At 40.0% G+C, this 19,471-nt stretch overlaps 2 protein-coding genes across 6 annotated transcripts in view; one reads left to right on the top strand and one right to left on the bottom strand.

Moving 5' to 3' along the window:
- Nucleotides 1–2,491, top strand: part of LOC122874636 (1-phosphatidylinositol 4,5-bisphosphate phosphodiesterase zeta-1-like) — a 34,720-nt gene extending 32,229 nt beyond the window's left edge. For all 5 annotated transcript variants that reach the window (XM_044192794.1, XM_044192790.1, XM_044192795.1 and 2 more), the window contains 2 exons: nt 1,729–1,878; nt 2,123–2,491. In XM_044192794.1, coding sequence (XP_044048729.1) covers nt 1,729–1,878; nt 2,123–2,205 — 233 coding nt within the window. In that variant the 3' untranslated portion in view covers nt 2,206–2,491. The remainder of the gene's footprint in view (nt 1–1,728; nt 1,879–2,122) is intronic.
- pik3c2g (phosphatidylinositol-4-phosphate 3-kinase catalytic subunit type 2 gamma) lies at nt 2,318–19,396 on the bottom strand. The gene is made up of 33 exons (XM_044192757.1): nt 19,247–19,396; nt 18,258–18,821; nt 18,039–18,118; nt 17,392–17,549; nt 16,411–16,525; nt 16,159–16,270; nt 15,691–15,761; nt 15,436–15,499; nt 15,140–15,265; nt 14,822–14,852; nt 13,426–13,609; nt 13,148–13,270; nt 12,646–12,774; nt 12,049–12,163; nt 11,821–11,954; nt 11,446–11,634; nt 9,987–10,080; nt 9,671–9,765; nt 9,173–9,353; nt 8,920–9,027; nt 8,716–8,808; nt 8,150–8,279; nt 7,906–8,042; nt 7,637–7,806; nt 7,333–7,489; nt 7,125–7,234; nt 6,818–6,986; nt 5,582–5,700; nt 5,365–5,461; nt 5,215–5,278; nt 4,927–5,006; nt 4,652–4,777; nt 2,318–3,919 (listed from the first exon to the last, which is right to left on the bottom strand). Exons 2-33 carry the CDS (start codon nt 18,735–18,737, stop codon nt 3,767–3,769), a joined length of 4,194 nt encoding a protein of 1,397 aa, XP_044048692.1. The 5' UTR covers nt 18,738–18,821; nt 19,247–19,396; the 3' UTR covers nt 2,318–3,766.
- Nucleotides 19,397–19,471: the final 75 nt, after the last annotated feature.

Below are 19,471 nucleotides of genomic sequence, written 5' to 3' on the forward strand. Positions count from 1 at the left end.
GGATACAACATTGTATTGCTGCTGCTGAGATGAGACAAAGAGGGAGAGAAGGAGAGAAAGAGAGAGAGAGGGTGGGAGAGATAGTAAGAGGGAGGGCGCAGAGCACTTATGCATGGGCATAAATCACAAAATCGTTTCACACTAAGAAACAGATAAGGTCAGTGGTGAATACAAATTAATGTGGATTTAGATTAAAACTTGGATGTAACAAAGGAACTTAAGAAAATTGTTTTGAATCAGAAATGGATTGAGAATTGCAGCAGAGATGAGTTATTCGTTATCTACGTGTGTTCTCCTCATTTGTCACTGTAAAATTGCACCCAAATAACACTTGTCATGTATCGTCATCATGATAGAGATGCTATTGTGGGTCTGATAAATATTTATTTACTCTATAGATGGCAATGTCATTTTTCGGTCAGTTCACCACTGCCAGACTGAAATATCTCAACAAGAGATTAAGATGAAATTTTGTAGACATTCAGTCCCCATACAGGATGAATTGTAAAACATTTGTTGATTTCCTGACTTTTCATCTAGTGCCTTAACCTGCAAAACTATCGACCAACTAATGACATTCCCATCAGCGCAGCTGTAGTTTGTGTTTAGTGCTAATTAGCAAAAGTTAGCATGCTAACATGCTAAACTAAGATGGTAAACATTATACCTGGTAAACATCAGCATGTTGGCATTGTCATTGTGAGCATGTGGCTCAAAACACTAAGTAGCCTACAGCCTCACTTAGCTGCTAGCATGGCTGTAGACTCTTGGTCTTGTTCAACAGCAAGCTGAATAAATGAAGCAGAACCACTCTATTGGTCTCTTACTCTTACTCTGGTGATGGTAACGCTACTCCTTCCGTATGTCCTCTACTGTGTCCTTTGGCTTCAGAGCACCATGACTAAAGAAAAGCTTAGGCTGTGACAGTTTAAGTATGAGAGCCTCATTAGCAACATCTTGAATATCACATGTCAAAACAAAATCTTGAAGAAAGGCTTTTGTTTAACTTGTGTCTACAGTTTTAGTTTTATAATAATGTAACTATGTACAATAACAGATTTTTGGCCACTTGAGGGCAGCAAAAACAAGCTGCAACCACAACACTGACATATTATCACCCTTTAAAGTTGATAAAGTAGATAAACTCCCAATGAACGTTTAAACTGACCATTATCGATCTAAATATAAGACAGATTTCACAACTCCATGGCATATTTCTCGCCTCAAATGGTGAACTATTTTTGTAATTGTGAGTTGTAAGTCCAAACGAGCCGCCATGTTGGTCTTTTATGAAATCTGGGAGCAGACAGCCCACAAGTGAAAGCGTTCTTCCAATCAGGTGCAGCCAGGAATTGTTTCCTGTTGTGTTTCAGGGAAGGAGAGCACCTTTCAATCATCTATCGTGAGAACTAGAGGCATGCCTATCAAGCGTCCAATGCTGGGAAGTGGCACGACCCCTCGCGTCCAAAAACGCCCCTGTGGACAAGTACCTTAACGTTGCGGGGTGTAAAACCAAAACAATTAGTTAAAAGACGCTAAATGCTCCATAGAGCTGAGGGGAACTGCAGAGTCGGGTGATAATTCTCTGTGGGTTCATTATTACGAGTGACACCTTTCACATTACACATAGTAATTTGACCCACTATTTATATAAATTATTTTAGCGACTTTAACTTACTTGATGCTTATTGTTTCTAATGAACTGGTTAATTCTGATTGCCATTACAGCTCTGAGTCCACACTGGGATGCTGACATGAACTTCAGCATCAGCTTCCCCGATCTCTGCCTCATCCGCTTCTGTGTCCGAGACCAGACCGGCATTCTCAGCAGTGATTTTGTGGGCCAGTATACCCTGCCCTTCATCAGCCTGAAGAAAGGTGAGCCACAGAGGCAGAAAGAGCGAGAGGGGGTGGGGGGTTGGGAGTCAGATAAAGAGCTAAATTACATCAGGTGACATTGTGCGCCCATCATTGTATTTCCCTTCAGTCAGAGTGTCAGCATTACTGAAGATTGGTCTCTGGAGTTTTTATGGGAATGCTTCCACATATCTATATGATGCTCATGTATTTAGCAACTATACATACATTTCTTTTCACAACCTCCTTCCTTCTCCACCTCCAGGCTACCGCTGGGTGCCTCTGCGGTCCCGAGACGGATGCAGCCTGGATCCAGCCTCCCTCTTCGTCTTTGTTTGGTATTCCTAAAAACAGCTCTCCATATCACAGCCTTGCCAACAGATAGAGAAGCGTGGCTGATGCGGCAACAACAACAACAACAACAACAAAAATATATAAATAAATCAAAAGCACCATTTCCTCAGATATAAATACCAGTTTTATTGTCAGAAAATAGATGTGCCTTTTCTCTACTGCCTGCACTGTGTGCTGCAGAGGAAAAGACCAGAAGGTTCCAACAGAGCTGAAAAGACACTCTAACAAAGAATAACTCTGCTCGCATCACCCAAGCAGTGGAGAAATCCCTGGAGTAGAATATTAGATTCTTATCATAGAACCAATAATTGATGCAAGTACAATTATTGTGATAGAGTTGAACACACACAAGAGGATCTTACCCAACCACGAGACACAGTGTTGTTTTTGGATTAATCATCTATGCCAATACAATAGATGTAATTCTTCCTTTAGGTCTGAAACTGATGAGTGATGCATTAATACTCCATGAATACTATGAAAGAGTAGCAGCCAGCATTTTCTTCCCAGCCTGGCTCCATGTAAGACTCAGCAGGGAATAATATAAATATAATTCACAGAGGTATACATTATTGAACCAAATCAAGTGCAGGGCAGTCTATTTTTATCTTTGTTCATCACAAAATCCTATGAATGAGGCAGAGGAGAGTACGGGTCAGCGGGCCTGTCAGGAGGAGGATGGCATTGAGATAACATGAAGACCTGCCTTGGCCTAGAAAGTGTGTGTGTGGAGGTGCTTTTTCAGGGGTATTTGTGTGGACATGTGAATGTCTGCCTTTGCGTGTTTGTGCATGCATGTGCATAACTGTGTTTGAATGCCACTGATGGATAAGACAAAGAATGGAGTGAGGGGGAGAGTGTTAACTCAGCCCCTCAGGCCAGAGAGGCAGAGTTGTCATCCTGCTCACACACTCTCCTCACCCCTCTCCCCGCTCCCTCACCCTCCTGCCTCCCGCCTCCAATTCCACTGGTCAAGGACATCCAGTTAGCCCAAAGGGACAAACAAACTCAATCTGGGCAGGTATCAGGCAGGCAGCTCCTAACAGCACTGCATCACCTCCTCTGTAATCTGTCACATCGACAGTCTCGACCACACACACACACATTTACACAAGGACTGTTTTGACTCACAGTGAAGAAAACAAAGTAAAACGAAAGTGCAAGTATGATTAAAAAAAGTAATAGTTTCTTTCCTTCATCCATAACCAAGGCCTCATTCAGAAATCTAACTAATTAGCAAATGTCCTTCATTTGATTAACATTTAAAAATAAACGTAAAAGTTAAATGATGTTTCACACAGTAAACAGTCTCCTTCCCTGAGTCTTTTACTCAGCCTTGTAACTTCATCCAAATACCCCATCCACTGCCAGTATATTTAGCTCTGGAGTGAGGCTGAGTTGTGTCTGATAAATAGGTATAATTGAGAGTGCACAGTTCCTCTGCTCAGGTGAATTTGTCTCACTCATGCAGTCTGAGAAATCTTTGGATTGATTCTTTCCCTCAATGTGGTTGCACCCCCTGCTGGCAGCAGATCTATAGTGCAGCTCTCTGAGGTCAGATTGCACAGTTCCCAAGGGGAAACCAGAGCTCCTTGTCAAGCAACTCCTCCTCCAGTTTAATATTGGTTGCGGCCACAAAAGTCTTCTTGCTCTTTACTGTCACTTCCAGCACCATCCCATACATCAGTGGAACATAACTGTACTCCAGCTGTGAATAAGAAAGGCAGATATTTTAGTTAGCAGCTCTATATTTAGGACATCCATTAATTTGAGGATATTTCTGCTGTGCGGTTTAGCTTTTATCTGAACAGGGACCTTATTATTTTGTTTCCTTCCATTTGGCTTTGTTAAGGCTTCATTTTTCAACATAAAACGTAGTAATAGGCTGTTAACTATGTGGGAAGCTACTGGTCAGAGTTTGCAGGGTTCAACACTCAAAGATCACATCAGACTCACTCAGCAAGGAGAACAGCGTTGCAGACAGAGCACACAAAGTGAACATTACACAAAGTTAGAGTGAATCTTTGAAGCTCTGAGCGACAGCACTTCATCTCAAGAGGGATTGGATGTACAAAAAAAAAAGTTGTTAGGCTCTTGTGGAACAGGAAGGGGTTGTCTGTCCTAGAGGAGGCATCCCTCCTTAAATAAAACTGACTGGACTTGACATTTTCAGTATATACTTTACTAGATATAAGCTGAGAAAGTATATATATATATATATATATATGTATATATAATTTCTCAATTCATGTATTAAATGATTCAGTTTGGAACTTGCTGTATGTGCTAAATAGGTACATGGATTTAGTATTAAGTACTGGCCCATAATCAAAGGATGAAAGCATTACTTTCTTACCTGCCTGGTAATCTAATGGAAAACCAAAGGATGCTATGACTTTGCTTAATCATGGATAGAGGGTAGAAAGGATGGAAGTAGTACCAGTTCATTGAAGGTGGGGTTGTCATTATTGCGGACCACCATTGTCTTCTTCTTGGATCGCTGCTGAGGGTCCGGCCTCAGACGCGTGACCACGTAGGCATCAGGGTTAGAGCCGTTTGTCTGCTTCTGTTGAAAAGAGAAAAGGGGCCAGAATGGACAGCCTGCTCTTGAGCACTCACCATAAAGTATCTTTAAGAGAGAACACATTTACTGTATCTGCTTTCCTCTTGTTAAATGCTGCTAACAATGCAATAATAAGAGTGAAGGAAACTCACAATGTTCTTCAGGTGTTTTATCAAGACCGAGAGCTTACAGTCAGAGTAAGAAATGTAGAGCTGGATCTGAGGACGGGCTCCTGCAATAGAGCAGTGCATCAGTGCCGGAAAGTCACAGCATAACATGTCTAGTACTGTATATGGACATGGTATCAGTTTCTTCAAGACATAGCATAGAATCAATCTTGACATTCTAAATATTGCCTTTAGCACAACATTTTTTTCCTTAAAATCTTTTATAATCTTTTTTATACACCTACTTATCATTTAAAAGCAAAAAAAAATTACCTGTCACCACACTGTCTTGGACTGTGCTGGGGCCATCCAGGAACAAGCTGCACACAAATTCATTCTGCAGAGCGAAATAGGTTTGCAAGTTAGTGCCAGGTATAACGAGAGATCACTGAGAGAAATCAGCCAGTGACAAAAGGAACTTACTCCCTTGCACGGTCCTTCAAAAAGCTGTTTTAGGTATTTATTCAGCAGAGACATCCTCCTGCCTGGGGTGAATGACATATTAAACCAGCTAGGAAACCTATAAGGGAGAAGGAGTTAAAACATGCATCTAATTATGTCATTATTTTGAAAGAAAAGGCAGTGCTTCAAAATAAAATAGCCATGTGATGTGAGCTGGATTTGTACGGGTTTTTCTTACTGAGGCAGCATAGATTCAATGAAGTATTTCTGCAGCTGCTTATGGATCAGCTCAAACTGCCCAAATGTCTTCTCACTGTTCAGAAAACCATCATCAATGGTTACTCTCAGGTCATAGATCTGCAAATCACACATGACAAATTGTTTCATTAGGTTGCAGAATGAGTAAATGAGCAGAGAAAGTTGATATCCCAGGATCCATGTTGAAGCTCCCGGGCAGGTGTTAAATATCATTCACATTATTAAACAGCTGATTCCCAGCTAACTCCATGAGCGCTCTTTGGTAACTGGCCTGCAGGTCTGCCTGTCTTGAATTAAGAACATTAGATGTACACAATAAACCCAAACAGGGTGATAACCCAGGAATATATAACAATTTTTTGGACCTCTGCAAACATTCACCAAATTTGAAAAACTAACCCCAGGTCTCAAGGCGATAACCATGAGCTTTGACAATGCCTTCTATAATAACCAATCCTAACCAAGTAACTTCTTTAACATAGTTTTACTGTTAAATATTTCCTCTGTTTTATGTTTGCATTCTGAAAAGTATTTGCTGGAGTCCCAATCAAAAAGAAGAATGTGGGAAATTGTAAATCTTTGTGTTTATTCTGTGCTAACAAAACAAGCACTACTAGCACTTAGAAGCAGTGAAAATAAGAATTCCCACATGCTTATATTTAACATTTACTGATCTACTGGGAAACCCTTCATTTATACTACCTTTATGTAAATACCTGAATGCATGATACTTGTCATAGCCACTAATTCTGTTACAGGCTGAATTTGAGTAACTGGGAAAATCTCTGGGCAGTTGTTGACTGACAAGGCTTTCCATCTCTGCCTCCAAACGGTTTCATCTGACATCAGGAAGCCTATTCTGATCAAAGCAATGATATGCCAATGAACACCAGTAACACTTCTCACTCGACTCTGGAGAGCGCGGGAAAGACTTTCTAAACACAGCACTGCTGCGTAGGATGCCATAAATGACAGCAGACCCAACACACACACTGTCAGCTGAGTGCCAGGGGTTCTTCCTCCCAGAAGAAATGTGTGTGAACCTACTGTCAGTTCCAGGTGTTTCATGACCTCCCCTTGCAATTAAGATGTAACACAAAGCTTGGTGGTGCATCGGGCAAAAAATTCTCAGTGACATTTCATTATAAAAATTAACACTGAGGCCAACATTTACTGTCTGAATTACCACAGCACAAAGAGCAACATGCAGCCTCACCACTTCTTTTCCCCTGCTGCTGTATCTCTGGATGACAGCTTCTTGGATGTTGGTGCTGGGAGTGGGGATCCTGTCCTGGGTTAGTGGTTGTTGTTTCTTCCCTTGAGCCATGCTATGTGTCAGGAAGTTAAACTTGACTGCAACACAGCCCATGCTTTCCTTGATCTTCCTACATCAGGAGGGATACAAGCTGTTACTATACGAGTCAGATCAATACTGCGGCAGAAATAAAATATGGGCTAATTTGAAGAATTTGTTTAGTTAGAAAGACAGACAGTGTGCATTTGTGTGTTGTGCATTAAATTACTTTGTAAAGTAGGATGTAGCCTCCAGGTCTGTGTCATGGGGTCTGAGGTTGTTCTGGACATACTTCAGGTCATTAGTGTCCTTCAGTTCTGGCATTCTTGCACGTAGCATCTGGAAACCACATGCACACCATGAATGAAAAGGTGTTTTATGTAACATTATTTATTCTCAGATATAGCTATGAGGTTGTTATTCAGTAAAGGTCTTACCAGCTCCAACAAGCTGAGTATCAGTGCAGAGCGCTTTCTGATTATGTTGTAAGCTTCACAGCAGCGCTCCACAAATCGATGGAAGCGCTGAGGCTTCTGTCCCCCACCTGTGATGAAGTGCTGCATCTCAGATGTAAAGATGAATGGTGATCGGTCCCTATCATTGCAAAAAAGAGTGGGGGAAGGTTCTTGTTAGTTCTTATCATTGTCTTTGACTTTATACTTTCCTGTATCTCCTCGCTGCGCAAACAAAAACACCGCTCTTTTCACTTTCAAAATTCTGCATGCATTTTCATTGACTTGCCTTTTAAAGCTTCCAAACTTCTGTGCATTGCCCATAATCTTGCCAAAGTCGATGTGAAACATGTGTCCACTGTGTTTCAACATGATATTGTCATTGTGGCGATCACAGATCCCTAGGATGAAGGTGGCCACACACCACCCTGCACACGAGTGGATGAAGTTCATCACAGCCTGCACATACACAGTAGAAGAGTGTAATGAAAACATGTAACAAAAGCAAAAGTGAATATTCAAATGTACAGTTCTAAAAGACTTTGTAGTGGACTTAACCTTCTCATAGTCCTCCTTAGTTTTGTTCCACATGTGGAACCATTTCTCTAGTGTGTCTTCTCGAAGGGTGCCACCCAGACCCCACTCCTGCTGAATATTCCCTAGGGTCACTGCCTCTGGAACCACTTCCACCAGGCCTGACCACCACATAGAATACATGTGGAAAAACATGAAGAAGAGCCACAAAGATATAAGACAAGGGAACTATTAATGTGCATTCAAAAACACAAACAAATAAACTGACCCTGTGCTCTGCCCGTAGAAAGACACCTGTAGGTGATCATTCGCAGGTCCAGCCCCTCCTGGAGCCAAACCCTGTCCATCACACGGACGATCTGAAGAACCAGCATGTCCTGACTCAGGTTATCTCCTGTCTGAACAACACATTTAAGTGAGTAATGAAAACTGTTAACTAAAAAGGTTTTTGACTCAGCAAGACAACCAAAGTGTGAAATGCACAAGTGCAGACCTGTTGTATGAGTCATGTACAGATAGTCTGCCTTTCTTCACTGGGGGAAAACACACTGGTTTGACTTGAGAATTATAATGCCTTAATCTAAATGAATTTAGGGTTTAAAGCTCTGCAGTGTGAAAGTCTTATTTTTACTGACTTTGGTGACATTTTGTGAATTAAACCTGCTGAGCAGAGCAGAACAGGTAGCCTTATACGACAATTTTAGGGGCGTTGATTGCGCTAAAGTCTCACAAATGCAAACCTCAAAGAAAAAAGTAAGAGAAGTTTAGGATAAGAATATGAAAATGTTCTTGCATGATGCCCAGTGTGGATCAATTTTACAACATATTACCAACCTTGCAGATGACACTGACGTTCTTGGCCAGAGGGTCAGAGCAGATGAAAGAGATCCCCAGAGGAGCAGCATTGGAGTTGTAGAACTTACAGGCCTGTAAGTAACATCAAAGGAGTAAACACTCCTCCAAAATGGTATAGAACTGTGTGCATTTTAGATTACAGTAATGACATAAAAGGTGTAATGTGTTGTGTAACGTTCTTACTTCCACGTCCAATGCCTTTATACGGACTGCAGGATCCAGTGGCAGACAACAGCTGATCCCATCTCTGAAGAAGTGATCTATCTTCCACTTCTCTTTGTTCAAAACATTCTGCAGAGAAATGCATCAAATGAAAGAACTATCAAAATAAAATGCATTAATTGCACAGTTAGTCATAACAATAGAGGATTACGAGTGAGTGAGTGAATTAGTGAGTAAATGAATAAATGGGTAGATGAGAGATCTGTTTACAGACCTTGCGTTGAGCCTTTTCGGCAGTGCGAACCTTCTCAGCCACCTGTACAAGCACAGACACCAGGCGGGTTTCATGCTCCAGCTCCTGCCTCACTGCCCGACCACAACAGTACCGCAGTGCAGCCTGAACCTTACTGAACCAACTTTGGTAGTAGGGGTCATTGTGGGCATCCTCCAGCAGCCTGCCAGCATGTCAATACAAAAATATATGTACACATAAAATAATATAAAAGCAAACATCAATGCATTTTGCATAAAGCGGTGTTACCGTACATTCATTGGTTTTGCAACATTACTGGTGATTACAACATTGCAAATAACTCATTTTATTTGTAAAACTTGTTCAAAAGTCATAACTTGACTAAACCTGAATGAGATTTGCTTTCATGCAAACTGTCATTATGTTATCTTAACATTTTCAAGCGAATGAAACAACAACAGTGTTAGTATTGATCCAAAACTAAATTCCCTCAGTTTGATGTCTGACTCTGCTGCTCACCAGTAGAGTTGCTGGGCAATCCGTATGTTCTTCAGTGATCTCTCCAACAGCAGCATCACCAGAGGTCCATCCAACTCCCACTCACTCTTCAGAGCCTGCAGGACCGGATGACTGATCAAACTAACATCAAACCACAGAGGAATCTACCTGTGCCACATTTAAAATCTGATGGCTTAAACCAGTTAAACACTGGCTTGGTCTTGTGCTGAAATAATAACCTCTAAAGACACAGATACAGTAAGGATGACGAAGAGATGAATGTGAAGTGTACAAAATGTTTATTGTATTTTGTCACTCGGTGTGTGATAGTGCTTACCTGGACCAACTGTGGCAGAAACACCTCTAGCTCTCCATCTGGTATCTGTTCAATGTAGTGAACTGCAGCCTTCCGCACAGTCTGATCATGAAAACTGAAAAAGATATATTAAGTCACCAAACAAGACAAATGGAAACCTGAATCTTGGTTGTGGTCACAGATGTAATTTTGGGTTACTGGTTCTGCTTGCCTTGTTGAATTCACTGTCCTTACAAAACCTAATTGATTTACTAGCTTGAAAAAGTACCAATACTACTATTGAATGAATTACCGATTCAGACACAGCTGAGATAACATCACAGAGACTATCATACAATACATCATGAGAGTGTTTAAATTGTCAGCTATTACAAGTACTTGAGTACTGTGTTTGACAAGTGGTATATAAACACAAAGATGATTCTTGAATGTGGCCAACAAAGTGGCCAGAAATATTAACTCCTTTTCAGTGAGTTTGGTTATTCCTTCAACTTTTTCTTTTATGTGTTTTATGTGTTATGTTCCACAGCCTGTCAGTGAAGAACAGAAACAGCCAGAGGGAAACTCAGAGGGATCTGAGTTATTTTTGTGACCAACAAATCATATGAAAACTAATGAGCATACTGAACCTAAGTGACCACATTCTGCTGCCTTCAGGACATACTGCAGATATGCTCTACTTGCCTGTAAAAGTAATTATCTTTTATCCTCTTTTACTGTCAGTCTTCTCCGTTCTTAGTCATTTGTTATGCTTTTGCACAGCTTCATTTCTTCTGTAGATATTTTCGGATATCTATTAATGTATTTATTACTGATTTCACACTTAGCTTTTTGTTTTGTTTTTTGCTTTGTGATTAACAGTGTTTTTTTCCTTTCTTCTCGTATTTATTGTGTGTGTATATACAGTGGTGTGAAAAAAGTGTTTGCCCCCTTCCTGATTTCTTATTTTTTTGCATGTTTGTCACACTTAAATGTTTCAGATCATCAAACAAATTTAAATATTATTCAAAGATAACACAAGTAAACACAAAATGCAGTTTTTAAATGAAGGTTGTTATTATTAAGAGAAAACAAAATCCAAACCTACATGGCCCTGTGTGAAATAGTGATTGCCCCCTAAACCTAATAACTGGTTGGGCCACCCTTAGCAGCAACAACTGCAATCAAGCGTTTGCGATAGCTTGCAATGAATCTTCACCACTGTATGTTGGCCTGGGTGGTTAAATTGAATTGATGCCCTTGCCCTGCTAGAATGGACAGAAGACCAGGCATAATGTGTTGGAAAACATCATAATATTTTGCATCACCTCCTTACAAGATGCAGATATCCTACTGCAATAATGGCGTGTTTGCAGTTGAACCAAAACACATTACCAAACAACAAAACAAGCCTTTCTCCATATGCCCATCTTTGTTGGTCCTTGCAGATTTGCATACTGACTGTGTCCATATTTCTGTATGTGAACCAAGTGTAGCCTACCTGTCACTGAGCAGGAAGAGGGCCTCCTCAGGTAGATGGATAGGCCAGTTCTCTACAACAGTATAGATTTCTGTCAAGTCTTGAGGCTGCCACCGGGGGGCTCCACCCAGCAGCAGATGGAGGAAAGTACTTCCTTTCTCACTACTGTAACGCTTACTCCAGAGGAAACCCTTCTCATTTTGTGTTAGACTGGGGAAGGAGAGGTAATTTCAGGAATGTGTTTAGGGATAGAGAAAGTGAGAAAAAACAAGGGAATAGAAATCTCCCTTTAGAGATGAAAAGATGATGTATGTCTGAAAATATTAAACTCTGAATGTGACACATATACATGTACAGTAGTTCATAATATAATGTGTGTTGTTTTATTCTACTCACAAGCAGAGGCAGTGCTTCTTAGAGACGTCCAACATTTTCTTTTGCAATTCCTCACAAGGCTGAGTAAATATGACTGAACCGGGGAGTGCGATGGGCCTCTGATACTTCCACTCAACCTGATCTTGAAACTGGAGCTGGGGAACAATGGGAGGATGAATGATTGAGAAGGTAATGTGGTGGTGTTTGTGTTTTGGTCAACAGGGGGCAGAGTTGTCCGGTGCTACTGACCTGCAGTATAACTCCGATGGCTTGTCTGTGGCTGTCAAACAGGGCAGGGGAGGGAGGAGCAGGCAGCTCAGCCAGTGTAGACATACTGAGCAGAACAGTCCCCATTACCAGAGTCCTAGACACACCAAGTACACAAACTACATGTCATTAATTACACCACTGTGCCTAAGAGCTCAGGAAATGGTCAAAAAGTACTGTACAAGAATAGAAAAATAGAAAATGGATTAGAAGTAATAACTTATTTACATGGATATAGCACCTAGTAGAAGTAGATTTAATTGATATGCAAAATCAAATCAGCCTTTAAAAACACAAGATTAAGACATTTATCAAGTGAGCAAGAAAAGAACAACACAAACTCATTCAAAAGCTTACTGACTCTGCAATTCTTAAGGCAGGATAACACATTGCCATCTTTAGTTCAGACCTGTCTCTCAGTCCATATGAACATTTGGTGCTCATTCAGTCTGCATACAATACTGAGCTGCTATCAGTAATTTTACTCCCTCCACCGCCCCAGCCTCCTCCTGTATTAGTATTTGGTCGTGTGTGAATTTTTCGTTATAAACCAGTCCAAAACAGTATACAAAAACCTACCTGCCACTGTACAGAGGTAGTACAGCCCAGCCTAAAAGCTCAGGGCTCCTGCCTCGCTTGGAGCCCTTGAGGCAAAATGTCAACATGCACTCATATGGTAGCTGATTTACTGGAACAGGGAACACCATCCTAAAATCAAAAACATACAATCAAAAAATAGGTTTCATTTTTCTCAGCCATCTATTTATGTCATCTTTTTCTTTGCTTTTTTCTTAACTTTTATAATCTTCTACTCTTGCTCTCAAATCTGTATTAAAATAAACTGATATAGATTATTTCTCATACACACACTTATGATGGCCCATCAGACCAGTACAAAAAGAGTCTGGATCAGATGGTCACTTAAGAGAAAGAGGTAAGAAGTCTTAAAAATGATTCTACTGAATCCACTTTCTCTTCCTTATCAATGACAATGCAATTCTTGTGTGATCAAGGGAATGGGAAGTTGAACATGATAAAATAACATTTCCGCTTAGGAGACTCTACAAGATCTTGGCCTTACATGCGGTTACACTGGATCTTGTTTTCGTATGACAAGGCGGTGCTGATGTTTTCAGAAGTGCCAGTGTCACAGATCTTCGTTCTTCCATATGACAACTCACAGGAAATAGAGAAGCACTCATAACTAAAGATGAAAGAGAAAGCAATGACACCCAGTGTTCTTATTGGGGATGTGGTAAACATTTGTGTGCACGTAACTGTGTATCTGTACGCATGTACATACACGCATCAAAATGTGAGTGAATGTGAGTTTGTGTGCGACTATAAATGCACACATACTTGGTCATCCAGGTGAGTTGTAGTTGGTAGAGAGCAGCAATATTGAATTGGAGGATTTCAGTGTTGTCCTCAACGTCATGGGTTTGCGGGCTGCTGGTTACCTCCTGACCTCTGAAGTCTGACTGGAAGTTGTCAAAAAAGATCTGCAGCAATTTAAGCATCGCATTGTGGAGCATGATCACGGCTAGAATACAGAGAATAAACATCAGTTTAGACAATCAAAATGTTAATATACCAAATGGATAACACTTTACTTTAAGTCCCCCTATTTGGCATTTATAAGCAGTATACAAACATTTAATACATTTTATAACACACTATGATGTAGTTATAAGCAGATATGAGGACATTTTTAAGTGTTTATTAATGTACAGTATTTGTCAACTTAACAACTTAACCTAACTACCTATAAGACATATTTTATATAATTACAACTATGTTTTACTGTATTGTCATTAATCATCTGTCTGCATACCAGCCTCCACTTATTAGTGCCCACAGGAGGAGTTATAGTTGTTGACAAATACATATATCGGCTTACAACATTATAGTGTGTTATAAATGTATTAAATGTTTATACTGTTTACTAATGCTAAATTCATTCAGTCACTACCCCGTATATAATAGACACTTAGTAGTTTACACTACTGTATAGTGAGCAGTAAACTGGGATTTCGGACACTTAAAAATCATCATTATTTTGCATAACTGCATCACTGATAGGTTTAGTAATTTTTGCATCTACAAAATGCAGAGCATTGCCTGGCGGGAATGTAGTCAGAAAGTAGTGTGCATGGAAACTACATTTTCCGTTCCATTGTGGGGATTTTTGAGGGCACTCTATAGTGGATATTTCACACTTAAAATTTGGATGCTCAAATAAAATGGCAGACTGTAAATACAATGCACATATAGTTAATAGGGAGTGATTTTGGACAAAGCACATGTCTGTTCAGAAATAGTGTCCATTTAAATGAATTTTTAATGTATTTTCCAACAGAGATAAAATTGCTGTGACTATCCTGAGAATGGTCATGCAGCACTTTAGTGCCTACTGTTTCTTGCTGAATTACATATATTTAAAGTTAGCTCTTGATTTCATACATTAGTGTGAACATACTGTAACAAAACTAAAAAAGGTCAGCGTTGCTGTTTTTATTGTCTGTTGGGGCTGACAGATTCTGCTTCTGTTCTTTGAACTCAACATTGTTTTTGTACCTCCACCTCATGTTGTTGTTCATATGTAGGTTTAAGTATGGAACATACTTGTCATCATACTTTCATTTTCACAACCTGTTTTTCTTTTCCGTCTCTGGCAGGCTTATGTCAGAGTACAAGCATGCAGACACAATGTAAAAACACTTTAACAAGTAAAGGTAGGCGTGGAGCTACTCACCAGTTTCACACTCAAACATCTCATCATGACTCTGTAAAAAAAGATAAGGAAATACAGCATTGTATTGTTGATCAATGGCATGTGGAGGTATTGTGTCCATTGTCATAACACCTCGGCAGAGGAATGGTAATGTAAAGAAAGATAACACAGCATTATATGAAAAGAGTATTCTATATAAAAAATAAGCAGAATTCAACAGTGATCACACACTAAAAAGGCTCAAAAAGAATTGAAGAGAGACAGAATTGCACTGTATGATTATACTAAAAGTGGCCCTTAATCGGAAGAAAAGTTTCACAAATGTATGTGATATCCTACCAGAGTTATGGGATTGATTCTATTGAGCCTGCCAACTGTGTCCTCTAACTCCTGACACGAGAGCCCACACAGAAGATTGCTGATGGTGCGAGCACAGCCCACAAGCACATTAATGTTCATCCCAGACTGCAGACACAATGAGATCAGACCCAAGTAAGAGAAAAATCAGAAAGTCAGCTTAGGATACATCACTCCTACTGATATAGCTGAATTATCCTGAGGTGGTAAACCCCACGTGCATTTGCAAGTTAGAAAAAATAATCACCATCAAATAAGGTTATTCTGTCTTTACTGACCTTATTTCTCAGTAGCTCTGTCACCTCTCTGTTGTAGCTAATGAGCAAATCCTGCAGGCTCAACCTGAGAGAGGAGAAAAAGGTTAAACACACACACAGATGACAAAGTGGTAGGAAACCAGAAAGCAAAGCTACCTTTCCTAATGTTTTCTACAAACAGACACCGGTTGACACATGACCCACTAAGCAGTTGTTGTTGTTATTGAAACCATTTCACAAAGATGATGTGGGATGCAGGATCGCACGTCATCTTACTTGCAGGTGTTGAAGACACAGGCAGGACGAAGGAGATGGTACAGTTGGCATGGGGTTCTGTCGTCCTCCCCCTCAGAGAAGAAACATAGGTTGAAATACTGATTGCTGTGTAGGATTATGGCAATTTATTGTGTAGTGTGTGAATAAATATTGCATGTAGAATAATTAAATGGCATCATTAATAGGCTTTTAATGACTATAAATCCAAGCACACATCAGGTTCACCTTAATTCTATTTTATTTTTGCTGCTAAATGCCACCCGCCATGATATGATGTGTAAATAGAACAAAGTCAAGGGCTCAGGGTGGAGGTTTTTACAGCTACATTAGCTCTGATGATAGCAAGCTGGCCAGGAGCCAGGCACAGGTGTTTGTGAAAGCAGCATTTCCAGACTGAATACAGTGACCCCTTCTTGGTAAATGATCTATAGGCAGGTGAGAACAAGGAATTAGTTTGAACTGACTTACATTCCTGGCCAGACAGTGTTTGAGGTTGTTCACGTGGAGCAGTCGGAGGGGGACTACTAGATTAAATTTGTAGTAGATCTGAATAGTCTCATGCATACCCAGCAGTTCTTCACTAAGGAGAGATGTGGGAAATTGCATTTGGTGCACCAAATGAAACAATGAATGTGGAAACATACCATGTTTCAATAGAACATCATAGACTAGAACATCATTGCTCATTGACAAACATATATTTCTGGATTAGTGACTTACTTTTGGAGATACTCCTCAGAGTCGCACAGTTTTAAAACATAATTTCCACTTGTGCCAGGAGTGAGGTCCAGCAGATGGAAGATTTCATCAATCAGACTCTTCACTGTCCTGTTCACTGGAAAAAAGATTAGAGTTCAGAGTCCACACACTTGTGCCAACATGTGCAGTGACTAACTCCACTACATTTATCTGAAAGCTATAGTTACTAGTTAGTTTGATTTTGCATACAAACCATATGATCAATTTATAAAATATGATGCTTTATTATAGATTACAGGCCCTGCACACCCACACAGGTGTTTTCAGTTATGTGGCTGATTAGACCTGCTCACGTTGGATTTGTGCAAAGCTCTGATGGGATTTACATGACGTCACCATGTACTAATAAGAAATATATGGCTGTAAATTGTCCCACAACACAATTTACAGGGGAGCCCCTGATCCTCTGAAAAATCATTATTTTTTCATGTGTGCACAATCTCTTAATCTGTATGCACACAAGATCATTAAAAAAAGAATAAAAATCATCTTTCAGGACCTTGAGAGATCCAGAATTTTAAAAAAGGGGCCATTTTTCCCAATAAACACTTTTGCTTTTGATACTTTAAGTACATTTTGCTGGTAACACTTATTTACTTTATTTGAATGCAAGATCATTTCTTGTTTGTTTTTTTACATTGTGGTATTGCTACTTTTACTTAAGTAAAGGATCTGAGTACTTCTTCCACCACTGCAACCATATATGAAAAAGTGCTATTACAAGCAACATACACTGTACAGTACTAAGTTTACTCTTTACCTCCTTGTATGATTATTGTTGCTGTTGTTAGGTGTGACATCATCAAATGTAAGACAGCCTTCAACCCTGAATTAAAATTCCTAATGAGTCTCTTAATTCTCTGTGGGTAAAAATTACAATTATTGTAAGTGGCTCTGGTAATGTGTTGGTAACTGTTACGGTACTATGTTGGTTAATCTTACCTGTGGTGGGGAAGGGCAGCTGGTGATTGTCCCACTCAGTGGCCACACTGATATTCACCTCCACCTGCTGCAGCAGGGCAGGGTGGATTGGTAACACTCTACCCCATACCACACCTGTGTTATGAACTCTGTCTGAGTGCTTGTACCGTGACATCAGCCTGCCCGAGACGGTAAAGAAAAACAGGTGGCCAGTGTGAAAATGAAAGTATGATGACAAATATGTTCCATACATAAACTTTATATGAACAGGAACATGATTTATTTCAGCTTCCTAAAGGTATAAAAACAATGTGGAGTTGAAAGAACAAACGTAGAAATGGCGTTTCTGTCAGTTCAAATAAGTCACATACAGTATAGAGAACATTTTGGAAAATATTATTTTTAGATTCATTATTTTTAAGAAACTACAACTGAGGAGGATCAGTAATAAAAAGCTACACTGATGACACAATTAATACATATATACCACATTTAAAGTTTTGTAACTGTTTGTGTTTTATGTCATTTTGAAAGTGAATATTTTAGACAAAACTTTTCAAATTCATAATTTACAGCAGTTTATGTGTATCTCAGTTACATTACAAAAATCAACTACTGTAAATTTACTGTGTCTATATGTAGGTACTAATTTTCATGCACTCTCTTACTTGGAAATTGCAGCACAAAAAGACGCCAGCCTCTTGGTGCTGCCTTGCGGTGTGTCTATTAGTTTTATGGCCCATGGGTCCTGATGTAAAAAAAAAAAAAAGACAAATTGTACACTTAGGCCTTTACTCTGATTCTGCCACTTTTAATTTGGGTCATTTTATTCAGTCATAAATTAATTTTTTGTCTTTTCTGAGGGAGAAACTAGTAGAGATACTTACATGATTGTGTATTTCTGTCCTGGAACGATTCAGTTTGTGAGCAGGCTCAGTGGGGTCACAGGAAAACGGCTTTTTGCTGTTGCTGAGGGGTACTCGCATCCTGGGGGGAACAGGAGGGGGTTCACGGCTTTGTCTACCTGGCAAACATGCACTAGGAAGCCTGGTTCTGAGTGGAAGGGGAGGACCACGGACTGGACGAGGCCCATTTGTGCTTTGGCGGTCGGTATTCCCAGGGCCTTCGCCCCCATGACTCCACAGATGGCCTCGGGGTTGGGGTTGGGGTTGGGGTTGGGTTTCAGTTGGGGATATGAGCCCAGTCAAGGTGCGCTCATACAAATGTGTTTCATTATCTTCGGGAAAGACTTCAATGTACTCATAAAGGTGCATTCCATGTAGATCCTCATTAAGAGGCATGGGGAGGTCAGTGGCGCTTGCATCTTGTCTCTGGATTGTTCCATTTTGCCTTTGAAAAGGATCCATCACATTTTAGGAAGTTGTACAAGTCCTCCTAGGTGTTGCTGTATCTCAGAATGTCCTCACTTCATATCATGGCATAACGCAGAACTATGTTGTATTATGACAAAAAAAAAATATTAAAAAACAGGATTAGGAAGTAATTACATTAATGTATGAGACTTATTGCAGGCAGGAAAAGTAAGCTGTTTTATGACTGGAGTCAAACTGAACCTGAGGGTTTACGTTGGTCTAATAATTAACAAGCTTTCAAATCTTAACTGGAAATCCACTGGTGCGCGCCACTATGTCTATGGCAATACTTGTGTAAAGTGAAACATGACATAAGTCTTCAATACCAACATTATCATCATTACATTATACCTTGAAACTTTAATTTTCACATGTGCTTGACCTGAGTTAAATAAAATTAAAATTCTCACATTCACTATAAGTATATTCACAGTTGACAATTTTAGATTAGCTCCAAATACCAAACTTAATCTTATAGCAAATCTTTTTTGGTGGCAACTTACCCTCAAAGCTCCCACCCTGTGTCGACGAGGTGACCGGTTGACTGAAACCATGCTCAGCGAGTTATACCTGAACAAGAAGACTTCTCTTCTGACTTCTCTTTCCTCACCCCTGCCACTGTCCCTCCCCTGCAGCCCACAACTCTCCCTCTGCTGGAGGAAAGAGAACATTACATGTGTCTATGCTCTGGTTACAGAGATAAGTTCATTTCAACATCAAATTTACAA

The sequence above is a fragment of the Siniperca chuatsi genome, linkage group LG4 (assembly GCF_020085105.1).
Source record: "Siniperca chuatsi isolate FFG_IHB_CAS linkage group LG4, ASM2008510v1, whole genome shotgun sequence".
Classification (NCBI taxonomy): domain Eukaryota; kingdom Metazoa; phylum Chordata; class Actinopteri; order Centrarchiformes; family Sinipercidae; genus Siniperca; species Siniperca chuatsi.

What these genes read in the sequence shown, in the direction of transcription:
- pik3c2g (XM_044192757.1), bottom strand. Translation starts at nt 18,737, where the DNA reads ATGGATCCTTTTCAAAGGCAAAATGGAACAATCCAGAGACAAGATGCA. An exon ending in AAGTTTGGAAGCTTTAAAAG is followed by an intron (nt 7,490 to 7,636) that starts GCAAGTCAATGA and finishes TTGCAATGATAG; the next exon opens with GGACCGATCACCATTCATCT. An exon ending in TACTCAGCTTGTTGGAGCTG is followed by an intron (nt 7,235 to 7,332) that starts GTAAGACCTTTA and finishes TGTGGTTTCCAG; the next exon opens with ATGCTACGTGCAAGAATGCC.